The following is a 23,810-nucleotide window of genomic DNA, read 5'->3' as shown; positions in this document are numbered from 1 at the left end:
ATGACCACCGTTTCAGATCCTTGTAAGTGATATGTCATTTTTATATCACGTAGAATAGTAGATATAAAATATAATTCATATCTTTATTATTATTATTATTTTTTTTTTTTTTGCAGCACACGGGTCATGCGTCTTCCCTTGAAAGCTACCATCAAAGAGAATCCGACTTCAAAATCGATTTTATAATTATTAATAAGAGTTGGGTTTGTGATAATGTTATCATTAAATCAATAAATAAAACATATTCTGGTTGCTTATTTTGCATTCTCACTCTCTTTTTTGCTGTTTTGGGAATCATATTTTAGCTATTGATGGTGCTTAGAATGACAAAATATGAGATGACAGCTCATCGCGTCAAGAAAACATTATGTGGTGTTTTATCATATTTTAAAGAAGACAATAGGACAGCAAATAAATCGATACACATATTACACCCTCTCCTTAAAGTAATATACTCTACAAGAATAATATACTTTACTTAAATAAATAAATAAATAAATAATACATGTATAATATTCCACCACATCGATCATTTCAAAGGTGCCCATAACGTTCACTCACCCACACTTGGTCTTATGCTTACATGGCAACCACATTAATGATTCATCAACCGTTAACCTTACGTAACGCGTTCACGAAAGGTACCCCTCTTCATTCCACTGCTTTTCCCTATATATATATATATATGAATATATATATATATATATATGAATATATATATATATATATATATATATATATATAATCTGAAAAATAAAAAGACTTGTAGATTCTAAATTTATATTGTTTCTAAATATAATTATGAAGTTGGTTCTTCGTTGTTAGCAGCGGGTGGTCCAATCTGGTTCAGAGGTTGACCCTACGCGTTGGCATCATCTGCAATCGGTGATCGCACATATTTCCCATCGATCATATGTTTGTTTATCTCAGTTCTTACCGATGGATCATAACAAGTCAAGTCTGATTTGAGATGAAGTCGATCCCTACGTCGATGTAATGTTGCCGAAGAATTAGTAAGTCGTACAGAGTCGACGAACGACTTGTGCCGACCCACTTGATTAAAATATTAAGTAAATTTGTCCGTTCCGATCTAAACTAGTCTAAAAGCTGAAACGCGCATGAGGCAACCGTGGCTGGTGCCATAACTCGTACAACCGTCGGATCGTGTCGCGGGGCCCAACTGTCACCGATCCAACGGCAGCGTGAGATCCCAAGCACCTAATCCCGCGGGCAGCAATTAAAAAAAAGGGGAAATAATTCAAAGTATCTAACCGTACCCTCTGCTGCGAGAATACTCGGCTTTTGTTTGTGGCCCCGCATGTTGGGACCCGGATAATTCGACCAACCAACACGCTGGTAGCTTCGTGGAGAGAAGTGCAATGCGTAGCGGAATTTGTCTCGGTGGTACACTGTCGGCCCCGACGGCTCCCACTGGCTCGACCTCTTTTGCGCTGGCCAGCCTACTCCCTCCCCCCCCCACCTTTGGTCGTCTGCTGCTGTGCTGCTGCTGCCTGCGTCCGATCCCCCGTGAGATCGAACGAGGAAGAGAAATCGAATCAGGAATCGTGATCGCTCCGCTGCGATCGAGAAAAAGGAAGGGGGCTGGTCGCTGATGAGAGGATCGAAGGGGCGCATAGCATGAAGAACATCCTCAAGAAGCTTCACATCGTGGCGAGCCACACGGAAGACGCGGATGCCTCCGCCTCCCCCTCCTCCTCCCCGGTCAAAGGTGCCGTCAAGGTCCCCCACGCCCACCCCGATCAGAAGCCCCTCTCCAGCCTCACCAGCTGGTTGAATTCCGTGTCCAGCAAGCACTCTTTCACCCCTCCCTCCTCGTCCTCCTCTTCAGCCTCCTCTTCCTCGTCCTTAGTTGCCAAACAGAGAGTGGAGCCGAGGGAAGGCCCGAGTACGGTCTCCTCGTCCGCTTCGGAAGCGGTGGTTGACTCGGCGATGAGGGGTTCCACGTTGACCAAGCCGACAGTCCCGGAGATGGACGAGGAGTACCAAATCCAGCTCGCTCTGGAGTTGAGTGCCAGAGAGGATCCGGAGGCGGCTCAAATCGAGGCCGTGAAGCAGATTAGTTTGGGTTCTTGCCCGCCTGAGAACTCCCCTGCTGAAATTATTGCTTACAGATACTGGGTTATGCATCCTCAAGCTCTTAATCTCCTTATTCTGTCTAATTGCTTATCAGTTTGGCCTTATTATTTTGATAATGTTAGTTTATCAGAACATTGCTGCATCAATAGCTGAAATAGTCCAGTTTTGGTGCTTTTGGGGCCTATATTTACAATAGTATTCGTGTTTGGTGATTTGTTCCAATTCACTTATTGATTTGTCATGGCTATTTGCCTTTGCTAGAAAACATTTTGTATAGCATTCTCACCGTTTCTACTTTGGTACTTTAGAGATCGGTCATAATTGACTAGTTAATCAAAGATTTGCTATTTTCAATTAATAGTTTTGTTATTCAAGTTAAACTAATCCGTAGGAGCTTCCTTTAAGCATGCTTCATTTTTCTTAAATGCTATATTGAATGACAATCTTCATTCTTCCGATGATGGTTCCACAATTCTGATCAAGGCATCATACATTCAACCCTATCGGACAACCGTAACACTACTGGAACAGTTCCTTGCACAAGGAAAGGGAAACAATGGCAGTGGAGTCACGGTCTCAGTCTTCATGTTTAATTTTAATTCTTGACTTCTAGCTTGCAAGTTATACCTGCATTGAGCAAACACTACCAAAATGAGCAAAAGAACAACAAAAGCTAGATTAACAAGGGATCTAAATGGTAGAGGAGGTTAATATTATTGTTGGGTAGAAGGAATCAGAGGTTAAAGTCATGTAGATCTCTAAACAAACTTGGTGGATGCTAGGGTTGGATAAGTTAGGAATATGTAACTTAGTCCAGAGATCGGAGATCGGAAGAATATCACACATAAAGAAAGGACGCTTGCTTTTTGTAGCACTCCTTCAATCTTCCACATCACTTGATCAAAGCATGGGCACCTTTTTTTTTTCTTTTGTAAAGGGTAAGTGGTGTAGGCCTAGTTTTAATTTCAGGACAAAGCATTTACTAGCTAAGCTCGCTAGCACCTTCTACCATGGCCACTTTCAATAGCCATAAAGATTCTAAGAAGCATTTTGATGATTGTCTTCTTGACCAATTCTCTCAAGAGAAGGAAAACACACAGAAACAATGGAAATGAACTTAGATATTCATTCTCACCTATTCAACATGTTCTATAGTTTTAGCTTTGTATCGCACCACTTAAACAATTATCATGCATATGATTTAGAAGAAAAAAGTCACCTAAACATAAATAGTAGTTAATAAAAAAATAAGACCAAAATGACAAAATAGACAATCCCTACTAAATTCATTTTAAATAAAAAGATTATGCTAATGACTTTTAGGAAATAAGCATAGTTTTGGTGTATGCCGATTCCTATAGGTAACTATTGAGACTTTTTGTTGATTTCTTGGACTTATAGCCAAAAATCTGTTGCAACTGACTAGAATTAATTGAGCTTAAATAAAATCATGTGATTTTACCTATTACAGCCTATTTTACATCCTCAAAAGAGAAAAAGGAGCATGAAAGTGAGGAATAAGGGAGGTGAGAAAAAGAGAGAAACAAAGGTGAAGAAAATAGAAACCTGCAACTTTGACCATAAAGCAGTGGAATCATGGCATCTAATAGTTATTGTAAGCCTCGAGCCACTGACTCAGTGCATACTAAGAGTGGATAAGTTAGGGGTACGTAGTTCAGATTCTACAGTTAAGTGATTGTCTTGTCGATTAATTCTCTCAAAGAAAAAAAGGTAGGAACCATGGAAATAGATTGGATTCTAAATCTCACCCATTTCAGCAAGTCCTGTAGTTTTAGCTTAGTGTTGTACCGATTCAACATGTCACATGAATGTGCCCCACATTGTGACCACGTATGTGTCACAGGAATGGTATCAACAATGTGATTGTGAATCTCTGCTGGCATTATGCGATGTCTGCAGGTAAAAGCTCCTAAGAAATTTCAATCAAGGTGCTGTTATTTTGTTATTGTTGATCCTGTATAATGTATAATGTATGTCTGGTAAATGCAACTGATATCAGATTTTCAATTTCTCTATGTAGTTGTATTATTTAACTCCTCCTATCGTTTCTCATCCCTATATCTCTTTGTGCTTCACAGAATTATAATGCTCTTGGCTATGATGACAAGATCTTGGATGGTTTCTATGATCTCTATGGCATATTGGTTGAGTCTACGTCTTTAGAAATGCCTTCTCTAACTGATTTGCAAGGAACACCAGTCTCTGATAATATCAGTTGGGAAGCTGTATTGGTAAATAAAACTGAAGATGCTGACCTTGTCAGATTTGAGCAGAAAGTGTCATTAATGGCTTCAAAAGTGAGGTCAGCATCTTCAGATTCTCCTGACAATGTCTTGGCACAGAATGTTGCCATTTTAGTTGCCAACTACATGGGTGGAAAAGTTTCTGATCCTGATAGTATGTTGAAGTCATATCATAACCTTAGAAACTACCTAAGAGCAAGTGTTGGAAACATTGTGCTGCCACTTGGCCATCTGACTATTGGTCTGGCTCGTCATCGTGCATTAATGTTTAAGGTTAACAACTCTACCTTTTATATTGTCAATTTAATCATAAAGCAATTACTTAATGGTGCTGCTCAGACATTATGGTCCATATAATTTGCAAATTGACATGGAGTAATTGATGCTCAAAAATAATGTTCCATGATTGTTGCAATAAATTGGCAGTAAACTTTGTTGCTTGATTTCGGTGATTCACCTTATTGGTCTCTTTCGGATGATTATGAATTTTGTTCGATTCTAGCTGATGTATTTAAGTGGCTTTCTAATGTAATTGTTGTGCAACCTTTTTTGAACTCGTCAATGACTCCATTACTGTCTATGCTAATGCAAGGGACACCTAAGCACTAGTATGTTTTCTGATTTGTGTTTCATTGTTCATGCATATTGGACTTGTTGGCAACACTATTATTTCTGTTCTTGGATTATTCGCAGCTGATCTCTAAACTTCTTGTCCATATAAAGTTGACTAACCATCTTGCTATTGAACCCTTTGTATTCCACAATTATACTGTTGTATCAACATTGTCCAGGACAAGCATATATTTTTTTTCTACTGAAGAAAATCAATCAAAGCTAGTCCATGCAGGCACATTCTTGTGGGCTATCGTTTTGCTTTTCTGTGTATGACAGCTGCTTGATCAAATGGGGTTAAATATATAGCTGCGCCATATATGTGGTCCGTAGTGGTGGAATGAGCAAATCACATGAACCATGACTAAACAGGATGTAGAGCGTATGAGATGGTTAAGTGGACATTTTTCAGATCTAGCATTTTGGATATTAGCACTATAGATTTAGTTATTTTTCATGACTAGGGAGAGGAAAGCTACGTGGCTCCAAAGAAGTGGGAAACTGGCAATAGAGGCTAGCTGTCAGAATAGATATTTCTTGTCTATGAATTCTGTGACTTACTTTTATAAGATATAGGCCATGTCAGTCTGAGACCTTCACTTTTGCTAATTATTTATAATCTGATAGGTTATTGGACAAGTATAACTGGCACAACATGGTCATCATTGGTTTTGTAAGTTCATCAAAGTCTTACCTTATGATATATTTTTCTTATTCTGTCATCAGATATGATGTTCCATTTGATTTTAAATACCAAGTAAATCTTCACATTTTCTTATAGTGGCTTCTTTTCTTTCTGTAACATTCCCTTAGATTTGGATCTTCTTATTCATAGGGTCATTACAGAAATTATTGTTTGTCATTTCATGTTAGGAATCTGCACATTGATGAAATGAATGGTGTCATATAGCTGGACCTTGATGGTAGATCTTTCTATTTAACTGTCCATATGTGTGTGTGTGTGTGCGTGTATACATATATATGTGTATCTACATACATACATGTATATGTATATGTATATATACATACATACATGTATATATATGTATGTATGTATATGTATATATGTATGCATGTATATGTGTGTGTGTGTATATATATATTACATATATATGAAGTTACCGTGTCTAGTCACACCAGTTGAGATGTTCAACCAGCAGAATTTAGATGTTGCGACCTGGTGTGAATGTACAAATCAAGGACTTGCTTGCATCAAACACCTTCAACCTATTTTTTGTGATAATTTATTATTTGTCTTGTTTTAAAATTGGTGATTCTTTTTTCCTCACCATTTGACTAAAGATGCCAGATGAATTGTCTACTTTTTGGTACTCACTATTTGTTTGCTATATGGCCTCAAATGTTTTTTATAAGCAAATGTGTAGGAACAAACGTTTAACAGGAAAAAATGTAACCTATGGACTTAGTATAAATGACTAACTTTCAATGTTTTACACATTGATTTAGCTTTTATTTAATATGGGAACTTGGAGAAATCTGTCAATAATAAACCTAATTATTCTTTATTTTTAAGTATGATAAATAGATCGTTACACATATTGTGGTTGTCTTTTGAAGAGCCAGTACAAAATAAATTTGTTCTACTGGTCAATTGATATTTAATACATCTATGTAGGTATTAGCTGATAGTCAGGGCATTCCTTGTCGGTTGGTGAAAGGGAAGCAATATACTGGATCGGATGATGGTGCTTTGGTCATTGTGAAACTTAATGATGGGAGGTACATTGGTGCTTGTATTTGTGATGATTAACTTCTTTTTTTGCTGATACTATTTCTCAGCATTCTTTTACTCAATTCAGCATCCAGGATAAGAGACAGGTGCTTCTAAATTCCTATGTTTGTTGATAATAAAATATGACAAGTTTAGTATTTTCCATTACAGGGAATATATTGTTGATTTGATGTCAGAACCTGGTACTCTTATACCATCAGATGGTGCAGGACTGGCCACTGAATCTGAAGCTAGCATCACAGTTGAGCCTTTCACAGAAGTAGGAAACCATGCACATATGACCTCATCTAATAGAGAGGTGACAAACTCTGCCAGATGTACTGAGAATGAGCCTTTTGACAAAAGCTCTGTGTCTGGCTATTTTGAAGCTCCAAGTACTGCTGGTGTTATGTCATGTCAGTTGAGTCTGCAAGAAAATCAAAATTCTAGTTCTCTTTGGAGATCCTCAAACAACAGTTGCATGCAAAAGAATATGAATATTCCTGATGAATCCACAACTATTGGCAATAATGTCATGGTAAAAACTCCAGAAGCATCTGTTAGACCAAAACACCTATCTAAAATTACAAGATCACCTTCTTGGACAGAAGGCATTAGTTCTTCAACCGTCCACAGGATGAAGGTCCAGGATGTTTCTGAATACATGATTAATGCTGCTAAAGAGAATCCCAAATTAGCTCAGAAGCTGCATGATGTGTTGTTGGAAAGTGGTGTCGCTGCACCCCCTAACTTGTTCACAGAGATCTGTACTGTAGAAGCAGAAACTTCAGTGGCTGAAGAAACACATTTAATTGAAGACAAAGATGAAACGAAGATGCTTAAGAATGAATTGAAACAGAAAACTGAAAGTGATGGCCATCATGGTCCCCTTTTGCCTCATCTCCCTAGCCATATGCTCAGGCAGAAAATGGTTCTTGCTAGGTCGCAGATGGATGCGACTAAACCCGTTGAGGGATTTAGCCTTTGTGGCTCTGTTGATTCTGGAGAAGCAATTAACACTCCATCTCTATCTGAAGTTTCTGATGAACATTTGCCACCAGAGGCTCCATTGCAGCTTATAAGACACATGCCTGTTGCTGCTGCTGCAGCAACAGCTGCTGTTGTTGCATCTTCAATGGTTGTTGCTGCAGCAAAATCAAACACCGACATGAACTTGGAAGTTCCTGTAGCTGCTGCAGCCACTGCTACTGCTGCGGCAGTTGTAGCCACAACTGCTGCAGTGAGCAGGCAGTATGAGCAATTAGAACCTTCTGCCCTGATGCTATCTGGATGTTCTGACACAAATTTGACCCAAAACAATGATAGCATCCCTGGCAATGAGCAGCAAGGAAATTGTCCAGGTCATGATGATATTTATATGAAGGAAATGGCAAGTGATTCTAATCAAGAAATGGATCGAAGTTCTGATAAATCAACTGGAACAGAAAGTACAAAATCTGAAAATGCTTTACATGATGTTGTGGATTTTGAAATAGCATGGGAAGACATTATTCTTGGTGAGCGGATAGGGCTTGGTATGTTTCCTGTGAGACTTGTATTAATTGTTGATATTAGATGATATCTTTAGCTTGTTTTCTTAAATGTTGTATCAAGAAATAAAAATTCATGCAAATTAATTTATGACTTGGCTTTGAGAAATTAATCCTCTTCTTTATTGGATGTTCTCTTCCTGCGTAGGTTCTTTCGGAGAGGTGTATCGGGGAGATTGGCATGGGACAGTTAGTACTTCTTTTCTTGAAAGTTTTTTTTTTTGTTGTTTCTCTACATTAATTGTCAGTATATATGTTTATAAATCCAACAGTAGGATAAACTTGAGTACTTCCTACCAAAAAATTTAACGATTTTGTTCACTTTCTGTACCTTAAGTGTCTCCTTTTGTGGGTTGTGATAATTTTGATTGGGATCGAGTTGGGACAAGGAAGTTGCACACTTGCTAATTAGAAAAACTATTCAAGTTTAGAATTTTAGGAATTCTAAACTATTTCAAAAACTATGCAAAAACTACACTCTCAGCTAATCTCTTAGTATTTCCAAAATTCTATTTCTACTGAATCTAAAATCTTTAATTTCTAATATATGTCTCAACCACTCAAGTCTAAAATTAATCCTACTGAACTTTTTTTTTTATATCTTGGACCACAAATATGTTTTGGGGAAAGTAAATCATAATCAAGTGTCAGCAATGAAATAACTATTAATAACAAAGGTGAAGGCTTACCAAGGATTGGGTTTTCGGATGGCATTTTGTTGAGTCCTACCATGCTGTAATGTGCAGTGCGGATGCTGCTTACTTTGTACTATGGCCAGGTCAACTGTTTGCTTGTTTGGTTAATGCTAGAAACATGTCGGTCATGTCGAGCAGTCAACATATTAAAATTTCTAATTTCATCAATATGAAAAATCTTGAGCTTTGCTACTAACATCTTCAAGGCTAGAAGACACATATCAACATTGAAGGACCAACCATTTCCCATATATACAAATATGTAATATTTGTTTTTTTTTTTTTTTTTTTTGATTAGCAAGAGAACTTTCTGCAAACTCTTGAAATTAATATTGTAGTCAAATATTTAGTCATACTATATCTATACTCAAAGAAAATTAATTCATGTCACATAGATAGCATATCTTCTAGATCTTATGCTGAAATTTATCATATGAAAGTGAATTTCTTTTCATTACTGCCAGAATTTACAAAGAATATTTGTACTCCAAATTCCATTTCCAGCTTTTGAGCACTTTACTTTTTTTTTTCTTTTACACACTGTTTAAATTTTGTTAGTATCAATATTAATGTAGCTCCTTTTGGTCTACAAAGGAAGTTGCTGTTAAAAGGTTCTTGCATCAAGATATCTCTACTGACGCACTTGAAGAATTTATAAGTGAGGTAACTATCTCAGATTTGTTTTGCTATTGAAGGTAGTGATCAAGAATGAACGAAGACTTCCTTTTTGCTTTATTGCTAATCTTCCCAACTGTTATTACTTATAATGGTTTAAGAATGTGTACACTTGTCTGCAACTAGCTTTGAACATGGTCATTATTGGTTTAGTTTAACCTATTCACTAGTTGAGCTTTTGGATATCATTTCAATCTTTGTGATGTCATTTTCCAAATTGCTAGAAATAGAACTGGACAATCTAATGGAACCAAACCCTAGACGAAGCAAATGTTCCTAACATGCTTATTCTATTCGATAATATGGATTGCATATTCAGATACTGAACCTGTGCCGTCCATTGCCTGATTGGTAAGAGTATGGTTCGTCCCGATGGACCAAGACGTTGTACCTGGTATGTACTTGGAGGGAAGGAGGAGAACGAAAAAGGTACCAGGAGGTTCGATGCTGACACTTGGTGAGCAAACAGACCTGTAGTTAGGACCTAGGCAGTCCAGAGGTGGGAGGAGGAAAAGGAGGACAGGGTTTTGGGAGGTTTGCTGACAGCCGATGGTGGCGCTTGATGAGCAAGCGGACCTGTGGGGTAGGTGGGCGACTACTACAGTCGTGCACACTCGCAGCTCACATGCTGCTCTGTGGGTTAAAAAAAGGGGACCAAACCATTGGAAAAGAAGCGATCCACACCCTGATTTGTCTGAATTGGCAAATATCAGCTAGTACATAGCAGACTGTGCAAAATCGGAATCCTTGCTTAGTAATAGCAAAAACAGTTTATAATGTTCCAACTAAGGTTTAAAATCCTAGTTAGATTTGATTTTGACACTTTGTCAAACTACTACAATACTAATATTACAAGTAGAATGTTGACACATACCACAAACATTACTAAAACAAATTAATTGCATAAATACTGGTCCTCGGTCACACCCATAGATATTGGTTGATACACTGGATATATATGAAATATTGGTCCCAACTATTTAGAGTTAGCTATATGAATATTTTTCCGTCATTGCTCTTTGTTGGGCAATATCCCTAGTTAAATATAAGGAATTTAGAGCAGCCAAATTGTTTTTTATTATTACAAGAAAAGTTTTATTAGGTCTTCCTCTATCTCTTATCATCCTAACTATCCTAGTGTACTCACCTCGTCCAAGTAGGACAAGATGAGTTTTATGTGAACTTTTACATATATGAATTTTCTTTCTCTATCCTTTTTTGGGGATAATTTAATTTTTTGCAAATAATATATTTCTTATTCTATCTTTCTAGAAACTCACTTGCAATTCAACATTTTCATCTTGGCTAGAGTAGCTGTTTATATTTTTCAAAGCTTCCTGACACTTTGATTGATAAAGCATGGTTAGCCTTACAATTGTCTTATAATTTTTATATAGCAATTACCCTTGTCTATACTTAGGTTAATAACTTAATTTTAATTAAAGTAGTTTCATACATCTCTCTTATTCTTATTTATAATTACAAAAAATATCTTGTCATTTAACATAAATCTTTTCAATTATCAGATTTTTGGTAATTTAAACAATTAGCCAAAATATGCCTTGATCTCATAATTTAAACAATGAAATGACTTGTCCTTAGATGTAGCCCAAGGGAAGAAAATTTCAGATTTCCTCACATTAATCATCTGATAATTGAAAGATAGAATAAGATGTAGCCTGAGCAAGCTAACCCCTAGTGTCCTGTTAGATTGTGTTCCTCCTCTGTTTCATAGAATTTACTTTACTGCCTAAACTATTTCTCATCAGTTGTTTGACTTTGTATTATCTTGCTGCTTCCTTCTTACTGCTCCTGGGATTGTCATGATTTCTAGTAGAGATATTTCATGGTAAGGAAAAATACATATTTCATTATTTTTCTTTGGTGAAAGTGTGGTTGAGTGCTGTTCTTGCAAAATTTGGCTGATTCCTCATCGATTGTTTATTAGCATTTAGTTGAAAAATTATTGTGGTGTTATGTAATTTACGTATTTTTTGTTTCAAGGTGCGGATAATGAAACGGTTGCGACATCCAAATGTTGTTCTCTTCATGGGAGCAGTAACTCATGTACCTAATCTTTCAATTGTCACAGAATTTCTCCATAGGTACTCCTCTGTGAAAATTATATTATTAATGTTCTTTATTCTCAATTTCTGAGTGATTGCATGTCACAAAATAGTGTAATTTTTTAGGCTCTCCAATCACACGTGAATGATATGTTGTGCATTATTGACATGTATTTTGACTTAATCACATTTTCTACTGCATCACTTATTTTGTGCTGAGTTGAGTTTATTCTGCAACATTTTAGTTGTATGAGAGCAGCTAAGACTTCATACTTGTTGGCAATTTCATTCCTCTGACTCTTTGATCATACAAGAAATTGATAAAGTTACTATGATTAACATAGACTTGCAGATTACTCCTGTACACCAACTATTTAGGAAGGTGCCTGTGTATCCTACTGCTGATCCAAAATTCTTATTGCATAGAATGTACAGTTTTTAGCTCGTACAGAGTGAAGCACAATGAATGTCTGGTTTTCAATTTGATTCATAAACAAAAGTAAACTTCAAAATTCAAATCTTAGACAAAGCAGGCAATCGAGTGCATAATGCTTTTGCCAATGTGGGGTTTGGGGAGTGCCAATATATAGTGCCTTACTCCTACAACTACAGAGGTTCTTTTGTTGGGTCCAGCTTTTGACATGGTGCGGAAGCTCTGCTGTTTAGTCTCAGATAGGAGGCTACTTGTAAATTTTCATTAGATCTTGGGAGCAGAAACCATGTGAATGGAGCAAGGAGCATCCATAATGAAAAAAAGGGGGCTGGACTTGACCTACATAGTCCAGAACTAGGATATTACTCCAAGTTTCTTTTGTCTGACGCTAGTTGTTTTCAGGAAAAATGGGGGACACATGGTCTGACGAGCCGATCTATCCTAATTGACATGTTCTTACCCTGCTTGGGCAGCTTTCCAATCATGTATCTAGGCATGTGAGTTGCATAGTACCATGTAGTTTTAGCCGATGGACCAAGATAGCTCAGTTGGTGGTGATATATTCAAGGTGGAACATAGTGGAAATGTAATTTTTCATATTTGAATATATCCCTAATTTTCAGTTTTGAAACTTATACATGACTTGCTTGATACACTTGTTAACAAAAATCTGGACTGCAGAGCCGAGCACACCTGAAGAAATCAAAGAAAGATAATTCGTATGTAATGAAAGTATGGACACCACCAAGCATGATGGTTCCAGTAGTAGATGAAAGCCATATACAAGCTCATCAGAAAACCTAAGCTTCTATGTCGAAATACATGATCTGCCTTATTTAGATAATGTGCTGTAAACAGCAAAAATAGCTGCACAATTATGTGAAATGAAACAAACCTAAATTTTACTTAGGATATTCACATACATTCTTTTGAACATGTGCATATCTTACCATGGTAAACATCTAAGCAAGGATGGCGGCTCAATGCAAAAAGCTCTTGCTAATGTGGGCTATGAGGAGAGTCAATTTATGCAGTCTTCTGTAAGAAGAGAGACTATTTGCATGACCAATACACTAGGCACCCAGGTCGCAAAACAAATTAGCTGCGGCACCAAGGTTCACCCTCTATCATGATGCCCTTCTATAAGGGGAAAGAACATAGTATTCATATCACAGTTTATATATATATATATATATGTCGACTTGAGAAATTTCTTTACTGTATGGATAGTTCACTCTTCCATATATGTTTGATTCCTTTCCTCCTACTGGACATTGCATCAAGTTATTAGTGTTATGCAGCTTCTGATGTTACATAGCAATCTTTAATTGTATTGATGTTTACTAGAACTTTGAAGCACAGAATATGCATTGCAGAGGTAGTTTGTTCCGTTTGATTCACCGACCCAATAATCAACTAGATGAAAGGAGGCGTTTGAGGATGGCTCTTGATATTGTATGATTACATCTCTTAATTTCTGTTTGGGTCTTGGCAAGTTTTGAAAGTTGCAACTAATCCAAGTTTGTAATATTCCTTTTCCTGTGCTTGGGTTACCAGGCTCGTGGAATGAATTATTTGCACAACTGTACTCCTGTCATAGTCCACCGTGATCTTAAGTCTCCAAATCTTCTTGTTGACAAGAACTGGGTTGTGAAGGTAACCTTGTTTAAAGCACATAGCATATTATTGTAATTATGCCTTTTAATACATTTCCATTATTTTGGTATGTAAATCTGATTACTTATTTGATAATGATCTAGGTCTGTGATTTTGGTTTATCTCGTTTGAAGCACAACACATTCCTTTCTTCGAGGTCAACAGCTGGAACGGTGAGCACACATTTATCTTTGTTTTTGCCTTTTTCCCTTTTCATACTGTTGCATAATTTGGGCAGGTTCTCTCTGTGTATAATTATGATATTCTTTCCTCATACTTAGTCTCTAAGAAAGTATAATTCATCTCCTAGTTGCACTGTGATCATTATATAATAGTTAGTAGTCTTAGTACATGAATTAGTATGACTGTGAAAGCCTTTTGACGGGGGATATCCTTAGTTTCTTTATGGCTGTACTTTGTGCTAATTATGTAGAATTTATGTTGAGTTTGGTTCATGAAACCACAAATGTTATCTGTCAATTCATATTGTCATTGGAAAGTAACTGGAGATAATTATCTCTATTATATTAAATTATCTATAAGATGCATCATAAATGTCAATCAGATATGTTTGAGTCAGAATACAATGTGCTAAATCTATAATTGAATAAATCTTTTGACACACAGTGATTAGAATAATAGAATTAATAATTATTAGTAGTAAACTGGACACCTGTTGCATTATTCTATGCCCAATACTAATTGATGACACTATAAGTCAATCTCTTGAGCAACAGTATCCAAGCACACAATTCCTGCTTAAGCAAAAAAAAAAATGTTTGTGTACTATAAATATTGAAAATTTTGTAAAGGTTAAAGGATTTCTCAAAAAGTTCAAAGAAGAAAAAAAGCTACAGATACACTGTAGATCAGTTCAATCTTAACATGGGAAAATTCAAAATACAAATATTATGAGAAACAAATTTACTATCATAAAGTGAATGTGAAAGTCTGAGGAAAGAGAAGGTGAAGGAAAAGCAAATAATGAAGATAAATAAAAGAAGCATTACTTTCACATACAAAGAGGAGCAGAAATGGAGATCAAGGGTTGAGAAGCATAAGTAGTGATATTTGCGTGTAAAACATAAATGTGAGTACAACAATGTGGACGTTAAAGAGGTGAAAATGGAAGGAACTTGAATTTCTTTGTCTGTCTCATATGGTGAACCAATTGAGCTGTCATATCCATGGTCTCAGCCATTGGTACTCGTTCACATAAATGATAAAGAGAAGGTCTCAGGGCATTATTTAGGAAAATTTTCATATGATGTAGTTCCTATATGACTTGATTTTTGTGTTGGTATGCACTTGCATCATTCACATGACGTTCGCTATGTAACAAATTGTCTGTTCTTATGCAACCAATGCACCATAGGAAGTCATATTCTCTATATGGTGCCATTGCCACCTTTAATGGCATTAAGCACACAAATTTGGTGCAAGTGGCCACTTTTTCTTAAATTCTCTATCCCATTAAACAAACAAATACCAAAGTCTTCTTTTTGAATGTTAGATCTTGCATGTGCTTTCTGTTTGGTTGTAGAAATTTACAAATTGGTTACGTAGATATTACTTTGCTGCAGGCTGAGTGGATGGCTCCAGAAGTTCTAAGGAATGAACCTTCAAATGAGAAGTAAGTTCTCCTTGGTGTGAATGCAAGTTTTTGGCTTTTTATGACACCATGCATTCTTTTCCTTGTTTCTTCTCTTTTTCCAATTCAGGTGTGATGTTTTTAGCTTTGGGGTCATAATGTGGGAGCTCTGTACCTTGCAACAACCTTGGGAAGGGATGAACCCTATGCAAGTTGTCGGTGCTGTCGGGTTTCAAGATCGTCGTCTTGATATTCCAGATGACATGGATCCTGTCATAGCAGGAATTATAAAGAAGTGTTGGCATATGTGAGTTTTCATGATCCACCGTTTGCAATTTTTTGATAACTTGGAACAAGTAAATTGGTGATTCCTAAAGGGTGGATAATCATATACTTGGAAGAATTGCATGTCATTAATAAGACACACCAGGTTATGGCATAGCTTACAACCTATTGTTAAGTTTGCCACTTTTTGCCTCCTCTTTCCAGTGCTCTGGATATGGAGGACAAAGGGTTATAAAAATTTTCTCTGGTTAACTTTGAAAAGAGAAGTAAATATTTATCTTGTTGTTTCTGTTTTGAGAATAAACATATGAGTTTCACTTGAATTGGCAAATTGCTAAGGCAATTAGAAAACCTTCCTGAAGGCTTCAAACAAAGGATTAAATGGCTAATGTCCCTTGCACATGTAGCATACCATAAGTTCCATGAACATGGGTCATGCTACCACTCTACAAACTTTGAAGTACTATGCTTACAGATTGGATTTTTATATTTTGTTGACTTGACTGATACCAGTTGGTATTTTGATGTTTATTCTCTCTTTCTTTTTTCTTTTTTCTTCTGATCCTTTTGTGTCTTCTTCGCTCTCCTTGGCTTGGACAATGAAATTCCTCATAGGGTGACGGACACAAAGATTTAGAGTAGTCATGATAGAAGATATCTTTACTTATTCGCTCCCCTCCTCCTCTCTCTCGCTCTCTCTCCCTCTCCCTCTCCCTCTCCCTCTCCTTCTCTAGATGGGTAAACTGATCCATACCATGTTGATACACTACCTCGTACCTGGTCCAACTGCCAACCATTGTCGGTATCAGATTAAGATTCTAATCCATGATTCAGATATTGTTGTATACCAAGCATACCAGCCATACTGCACTAAAACACAATATACCATCCATATATATGTATACCAATACTTTTAGTTATTTCTTATATTTAAGTATCATTCCATACCTACAGAGAATACTAGTTTGAGAAGGGACCAGTACAAGTTGGTATTTGAGATTTTCTTCCTTGGTCTCAAAATCCTCATTTCATCAATGCTTATATTTTGCTTGTGCTATTCTTTAATTGCCCAGTATGTTGATTCCCTTCTAAAAGGGGGAAAAATTCACTCCTTTCTCAAGTACAACTGATACGACAAAAAAATCACAAAATCATCTTATTATTTAATTTTGTCCATGTTATGTTATTGGGTGAATGTAATTTGTAGCATAAATTGCAGTTTGCTCATCATCCGTAGTACATCTGCAATTGTCATGACATAGAATTGGTTGGATCTGATAACACACACACACACCCCCACACCCACCTGCCCTTATTCTATTACAAGGCTTTGATAACATACACTTGTCTTTGACATTTAGTGTCAGGTTGACATAATCTAATGGTTTGTCAAGTTGGCCATAGTCATGGAACTTAAAGGTATATTCATCTTTTACTATCGTATGTTCAGTTAACAAACATTTAATTATCTCTAGTTATCTATGATCTTGTGGTAATATATTGAAGCCCCTTTAAGATTGAGGATTTAGATATATGCACATAATCTATACTCTGGATGCAGAATCAGTATGAAAATATTAATGATATATACAATACAACCCATATGTTCCATTTGGCTTTGATTTTATCATCCTTACAAATGCTTGGGATGTCATAGGATTATCTCAACCAAGCCTTCACTTGTTTTGCATGTTGCAGCGACCCAAAGATAAGGCCCTCATTTTCTGAGATCATGGCTGCCTTGAAACCATTGCAGAAACCTATGTCCAGTGCCCAAGGTCTCAGACAGAAGATACAGGTAGTGGATAGCTCAGGAAAGGGTAGATCATGATACTCACAGCAGTGTAAAACAGTATGAAATTTCGAGGAGCTTCCACGTTTTGTTTGATTTTGTGAATTCAGATCATATCAAGGTTGTTGGCCTCAAGGAAAGGTGTTCACATGTTAGTTGTCTAGCAATCACTTCTGGTTTGAGAAAATTCAGTCAGTGGAGATTGGTTCAGTATCCTGCTTCATTTGATTTCGTCTGACATGGTTAGATTATCACAAGCACCAATTGTGTGCTTAACAAAATAAGAGAGAAACTGAACAGAACCATGAAGGGACTGTGTGCATAACGGAGAAGCTAATTATTAAGAAATTAAGGTGCAGGAGTTGGTGAATGAAAATTCCCCTAGCTGCTTAAACTTGCTGGTTTGTCATTGTAAACAGGGATGAGGACATTCTTATTCAGACTTGTTTCTTTTGTTTTTGTGTTTGAACGAAGCTCTGCTTGCTCAAAAATATTGTGTATATATATATATACCTGTAATGAATCATTCTTTAAGCTGTATGGAAGGTGTTTGCATATATAACAACCTTAATATGCCTTAATGATTGGAACATCGAAGTTACCGTGAGGTGATACCTCCAGGTAAACAAGCTTGCTTTTTAAAGGCTTTACCAGTTAGTTTGATTGTCTGCTGTCAGATCTTACAGTAATATATTGAAATGTAGTTCTGTAGAACTTGATGTTCCATCTGCCGATACTGAATACTGGATATGACAGAAGACAAGTACATGATTCTCCTGAGTTTGCTCATCCAGTGAATGGATGACAACATTTAAATATGATTTGATTCAGGTACTCCACTTGCAGTGCTTTTAGTTTAACTGAGCTGAAAAACTAGTTGAATTCGTTTAAAATATTTTTATCTATGTTGCAAATAATTAGTATGGCAATTCGTCAGTCTCCGTTAGTTCCTCGCCTAACCTTAAGCAGGTTTAATTTAGGACTGCAACAAGACAGGCTTGGGATGCATATCAACACTGGTTAGTGACACTAGAATTCATCATGCAGATTCCCTACAGATTTTGCCTTCCATTTCATGATTCGTGCATTTTTTTTTTTTCATTTGCTTTAAATTCCTTTCAGGTAAAGCACTTGTAGGTATCCATTCCTCGAGCAATCGCCCATTATACATACTGTAAGTGTGATTGTATACTTGTTATTAACGAGTATTTAAATAAAATCCAGAATACAATTGATTTGACTTCGATTATCTCAAACTATCACGTGGTCGATCATGATTGGACAACAGACCGTCACGGACCCCATTGGACAACCTGGTCGAATCAACTATAGAGAATTTTTCCGTGGTGATGTGTCCGTGAGGCTGCATCACCCTCGACTGTTTTCTTGGTCGATTCGATCCTACTCACCAGAAGTTCATATATGGGCCTACGATAAGCGTTTTAAGAGACGTGGGGGCCCGCGAAGGATACGATAACCCAAGACACAGTAAGCAACCCCACATATCTTCCCTACCCGTTTCTCCTCCTGCGAAGGTAGCGCCGCGCCGCTTCATGGCGCCCAAGGCCAAGGTGAACCCCAAGCCCTCGTCTGCACCGCCGCCTCCCGCCGCCCAGTCTGCCCCCATCGAGGACCTCTTCTCCGCTCTGCATCGCCATACCCAGAACTTCGAGTACGAACGGGCCGCCAAGGTCGCAGATCAAGGTCGCTCCCGATCTCACGGATATCTCTCTCTCAGTTCCTGCAAATTGCGTTCTCATGCTTCTTTTCTTGCTTTCTTCAGTTCTCGCGATCGCACCCGGGGATGAGGATGCCCTGCGGTGCAAGGTCGTGGCTTTGATCAAGTCCGACGCGATCGATAAGGCTCTCTCCGCGATCCAGGGTTCTCGTCACCTGCCCATAGATCTCAGATTTTACGAGGTTGGTCTTTCATCCCGCCGATAAGATCTTGAATTATCTCCTTTTTTTTATTTTTCTTAATCTTCGTGATATGGTATTTGTAGACTTCTCTCGCTTCATTATTTTAGTTGTTAGGATTTTTTTAATTAATTCCGGTGAGTCTTTCCTTTATGTTGTTAAGTTATTTGTATCTGTTTATCCGCTCTCCTCTGCAGTGCATTCGGTAGCATGAGATGATACTGACAAATAGTACTGATTTTGAGAAATTTTCTTTCTTTTCTTGGGGAAATATGGTACTGATTTTGGATTTTAAATGAATTTTTCAAGCAAGTAATAATTATTCATCCCGTACAAAGATAATAATGTAGCAAATAACTAATTGGTTCTCTAGATCATCCCAGAAAATAGACTTGGGTGTATCGAATTTGTTGATGAATTGCTGATATGTTGCCTCCACACAGAGGGTGGAATCCCATTTAGGGATAAGTAGATAAAAGAGAGACCAGTTCTTCAAACTAAGCACCATCACCATTGGATGATACCGAAGCTGCCATGCACTCCATCAGATTTGGTATATATCTCAAGATGCCTACCCATGCCACTATCATGAGTTCCTACAAATGTAGACGATGCTAGAGGTTTTCTTTGACTAAGCATAGGCGCACAATGCCACAGTGAATGCGGATTGAAAGGAGGATGGGACTATAAATGTAGGATCATACTTACTCCGTCTACTCTCTTCTCTCTTCTTTTGTTGATAATTGGGAGGAGAACTACTGTTGCCTCCTTTCTTTTCTCTTTTCCTCATATCTTCTTACTTTTATCTATTTTTTCTTATATATCAATATTCAAGCCTTTTGAGAGTGATGATTTTCATGTCAATATTTTATCTATTTGTTTTATGAAATCAGACACCAGAGCTTGACTGCAATGATTTTGATAGTTTGAGGTAATAATTGCAACAAGATGAAGTTTATGAGAAGCTCATGTAGTAATTTTGCTTATCGTATTTGTGTTGATGAAGAAAAGTTTACCTTATTATGACCTAGGAGAATATGCAAATTCACAGTGTTTGCTGAATGATCTAAATGCTCATTTGAACATTTATAAACAACATATATAAACCATTGTTTTCTCAGGCCTTTCTTTTTTTCTTCCTTTTATTCAGGCATATTGCTTGTACAGGCAGAATAAACTGCATGAAGCACTAGAGGCAATAGACGGTCAAGAAAGAAACTCTATGATCCTGCAGTTAGAATCTCAGATATTTTATCGTTTAGGAAAAATGGATGCTTGCATGGAAAGCTATGAGAAGATTCAAAGATTCAAGATTGACTCCTTAGATATAAAAACAAACATCATAGCTGCTCTGGTTGCAGCTGGAAGGTCTCCTGAAGTTCAAGGAACTATGGATGCACTTAAAGTCAAAGCTTCTAGTAACTTTGAACTGGCATACAACTATGCTTGCTCCTTGATTGAAAAGAAAAAATATGCAGATGCTGGGCAACAATTACTTTCAGCTCGAAGGTAAGTAATATGTGAAACAAGCTTTATTATGAGAGGACAGTATCAAGCATGAAGTTAGTTGTGTGTTTTGTGAACTCCATAACATCAGACATTTTATTTGTGGAAAGAGACTGTATCTGTTTCTAGGCCCCTTATTGATATAATGTTTTGCATATTTGAGCAACTTCATTTTGTGTAGTTCCTGTTGTTTTATAGAAATTCTAATCTTTTGGGAGACTTCAAGTGGTATTTCAAGCTCATGTCTTCAAATTTAAGTGCTGATTTTACATGCATGTGCATGTTCTAGGAACTGATGACTGAGGTGTCATACTTTTACATCTTTATGGTGATTAACCTAAATGTTTATGCCAGAATTGGCCAGGAAATGTTAATGGAGGAGGACTATGCTGATGATGAGATAGAAACTGAACTAGCTCCAATTGCTGTGCAGCTTGCATATGTGCATCAGGTGGATAACAATTTTGGGATTTAAAAGTCTTCATAATGTAACTGAATTTTAAGGTTGCTTTTTCTTCATTTCCAGCTACAGGGGCAAACACAAGAAGCAATAGAAGCGTATATGGCTATAATAAACCGTAATTTGTCTGATGCTTCGTCGCTTCCGGTGGCAACAAATAACCTTATTGCACTAAGGGGTACAAAGGATGTTTCTGATAGTTTAAGAAGACTTGATCGGCTGATAGAGAAAGGTGCTGGTGCAAAGCAATTCCAACTTGCTAATGGTTTAGATGTTAAATTAATCACAAGGCAAAAAGAATCTCTGTATTCAAATCGTCTGCTTTTACTTCTTCAAGCAAATAGGATGGATCAGGTTGAGTATAAGCTCCCCTTTTATTTATTCTCTTAAGAAAATATGATGATTCTTAAAACTGTAAATAGGACCATAATAAAATTCTTTGTTTTGTATGGTGTGAACATGATATGGATTTGATTTACTTGGACATGGCATGACACTAACTAAAGGCCCCTATAACTTTACAATAAACTTTTAACTTTGGACATCTCTGTCTTATTTGAATAGTTGCTGATTACTTACCAGAATCTTTAGTTTTATAATTTGTCCATGAAATGGAAGACTCAAGTTTCATGATTTTCGGCTTGTTATATAAATCTTCTTATTGTGCTTTGTATTGTTGCCCGTAAAGAAATTTCCATCATGTTGTGACCAAGGAGCTTGTATTGCTTAGAAACAGGAGACCTGTGGATTAAAGAATTATGGATATAATTTAGTTGTCTTATTGCAGGCTCGAGAACTCATCTCTGCGCTACCGGAGATGTTCCCAGATAGTGTAACACTAGTTCTGCTTCAAGCGGCTTTACTTGTTAGAGAGAAGAAGGTGGCAAAGGCTGAGGAAATACTTCTGCTGTATGCAGAAAGATTTCCCGACAAATCTAAGCCAGTCTTTCTTGCCCGTGCTCAAATTGCTGCTGCCGCTGGACATTTTCAGATCTCTGTTGACTCCCTGTCAAAGATTACTGATATCCAAAACATGCCTGCAACTGTTGCGACTCTCGTATCATTGCAGGAGCGCATGGGCGACTTTGGTGGTGCTAATGCAGTACTCAACTCTGCAATTGAATGGTGGAAGAATGCCATGACCGAAGAAAATAAACTTGATTTGATAATGCAGGAAGCTGCATCCTATAAGCTCAATCATGGACGTGAGGAAGAAGCCTTCCAGTTATACGAAAAACTTGTCAAGAGTCGTGGAAATATTGAAGCTTTATTGGGTCTTGTAATGACTGCTGCTCACACCAACCTTGAGAAAGCTGAATTATATGAGAAGCAGTTGAGGCCACTTTCTGGCTTGAAACAAATGAATGTGGAGAACCTAGAGAAGACACCCGGTGCAAAGCATGTTGAAGGTACACATACCATGAGGGTAGAAGTTTCTGAGGATGTGAAGAAAGCTAAGACGAAGAAAAGAAAGAGGAAGCCTCGGTATCCAAAGGGATTTGATCCTGCAAATCCAGGGCCTCCACCAGATCCTGAGAGATGGCTGCCAAAGAGAGAAAGGTCAAGTTATAGGCCTAAGAGGAAGGATAAGAGAAGTCAGGTTAGGGGTTCTCAAGGATCTGTGGTCAGAGAGAAGCATGAGACAGCTACTACAGCAACCAGTGTTTCCTCAGACATTGGTCCGAGTACAAAATCAAGCCAGGGTATTTCTAGCTCATCCAAAAGTGGATCACAAAAGGCAACTACTCATGAGCAGCCAAAAGCTTCCAGCAAGTCGAAAAAGAAATCCCGAAAATAATATCATCAAATTCAACTGTTGGTGCAGGACATTTTGAACATTATCCATTTCCTTTGGATTTCTGCCCTTTCTGAGGCTTGCTTCATTGATCTCAATTTTTCCATGTTAAATCATTTTGTCTTCTTCTCTACAGTTAAAATTTTTGTCAAATCATGAAATTGTTTACAGTTGATTTTGATTTTTGGCATTTGGATTAATAAGATTGTAGCTCAAAAATAAAGATAATATGGAGTGATTATGTATGATATGTGGTGGAAAGTTAATCATTTTGTCTTCCTCGGATTAATATGTCAGTTTGACATGCCTTTTTTTGTATAGAACATTACTTGGTATTATACCAATGCCCAATAGAAATTTATATAGAAAAATCTTCACTAATACGTCTTTACCAAAGACATTTTTTTTTTTTTCAGTTTTATCGTCGTATTCTAATCTATTTCTTGAATTTCATAAATCGATTCTAATCGGTGATTCGATTTAGATCAAGCCTGGTCAACCTCCTCTTCTTCCTCCCTTCCTTCCCCTCTATTCTATACATATTTAATTGATTTCGATGTTCTAGATACAGGCATGTACTGCACTGACTACATACTACCTCTCTCTACTTTCTCTCGTTTACAAGTTGGAAAATTGTAATTAAACAAAACTTGAATTTATTTGACAGATGACAATGAGTGTGAC

At 37.1% G+C, this 23,810-nt stretch overlaps 2 protein-coding genes across 5 annotated transcripts; both read left to right on the top strand.

Annotated features, from left to right (window-relative positions):
* The first annotated feature begins 1,462 nt into the window (after positions 1 to 1,462).
* LOC103969189 (probable serine/threonine-protein kinase SIS8) lies at positions 1,463 to 17,988 on the top strand. 4 transcript variants are annotated; one of them, XM_009382655.3, is made up of 13 exons: positions 1,465 to 2,139; positions 4,197 to 4,634; positions 6,610 to 6,713; positions 6,877 to 8,240; positions 8,404 to 8,444; positions 9,545 to 9,613; positions 11,630 to 11,730; positions 13,501 to 13,579; positions 13,682 to 13,780; positions 13,885 to 13,953; positions 15,364 to 15,413; positions 15,502 to 15,678; positions 17,355 to 17,988. In XM_009382655.3, exons 1-13 carry the CDS (start codon positions 1,639 to 1,641, stop codon positions 17,485 to 17,487), a joined length of 3,225 nt encoding a protein of 1,074 aa, XP_009380930.2. In that variant the 5' UTR covers positions 1,465 to 1,638; the 3' UTR covers positions 17,488 to 17,988. The 4 variants fall into 4 exon arrangements, 2 of the variants coding, with proteins under 2 accessions (XP_009380930.2, XP_009380932.2); XM_009382657.3 differs by lacking the exon at positions 4,197 to 4,634; XR_670568.3 differs by lacking the exons at positions 13,885 to 13,953; positions 15,364 to 15,413; positions 15,502 to 15,678; positions 17,355 to 17,988 and having other exon boundaries at positions 1,463 to 2,139; positions 13,487 to 13,579.
* A 930-nt stretch (positions 17,989 to 18,918) lies between these two features.
* On the top strand, positions 18,919 to 23,376 carry LOC135625304 (uncharacterized). The gene is made up of 6 exons (XM_065129939.1): positions 18,919 to 19,152; positions 19,232 to 19,368; positions 20,516 to 20,874; positions 21,226 to 21,322; positions 21,398 to 21,685; positions 22,119 to 23,376. The coding sequence occupies exons 1-6, from the start codon at positions 19,002 to 19,004 to the stop codon at positions 23,127 to 23,129; spliced, it is 2,043 nt and encodes a 680-aa protein (XP_064986011.1). The 5' UTR covers positions 18,919 to 19,001; the 3' UTR covers positions 23,130 to 23,376.
* The last annotated feature ends 434 nt before the right edge of the window (positions 23,377 to 23,810 follow it).

The sequence above is a fragment of the Musa acuminata genome, chromosome BXJ2-10 (genome assembly GCF_036884655.1).
Source record: "Musa acuminata AAA Group cultivar baxijiao chromosome BXJ2-10, Cavendish_Baxijiao_AAA, whole genome shotgun sequence".
Taxonomy (NCBI): domain Eukaryota; kingdom Viridiplantae; phylum Streptophyta; class Magnoliopsida; order Zingiberales; family Musaceae; genus Musa; species Musa acuminata.
Note: the sequence above shows the minus strand (reverse complement) of the source record. Positions and strands in the feature narration are given on the sequence as shown.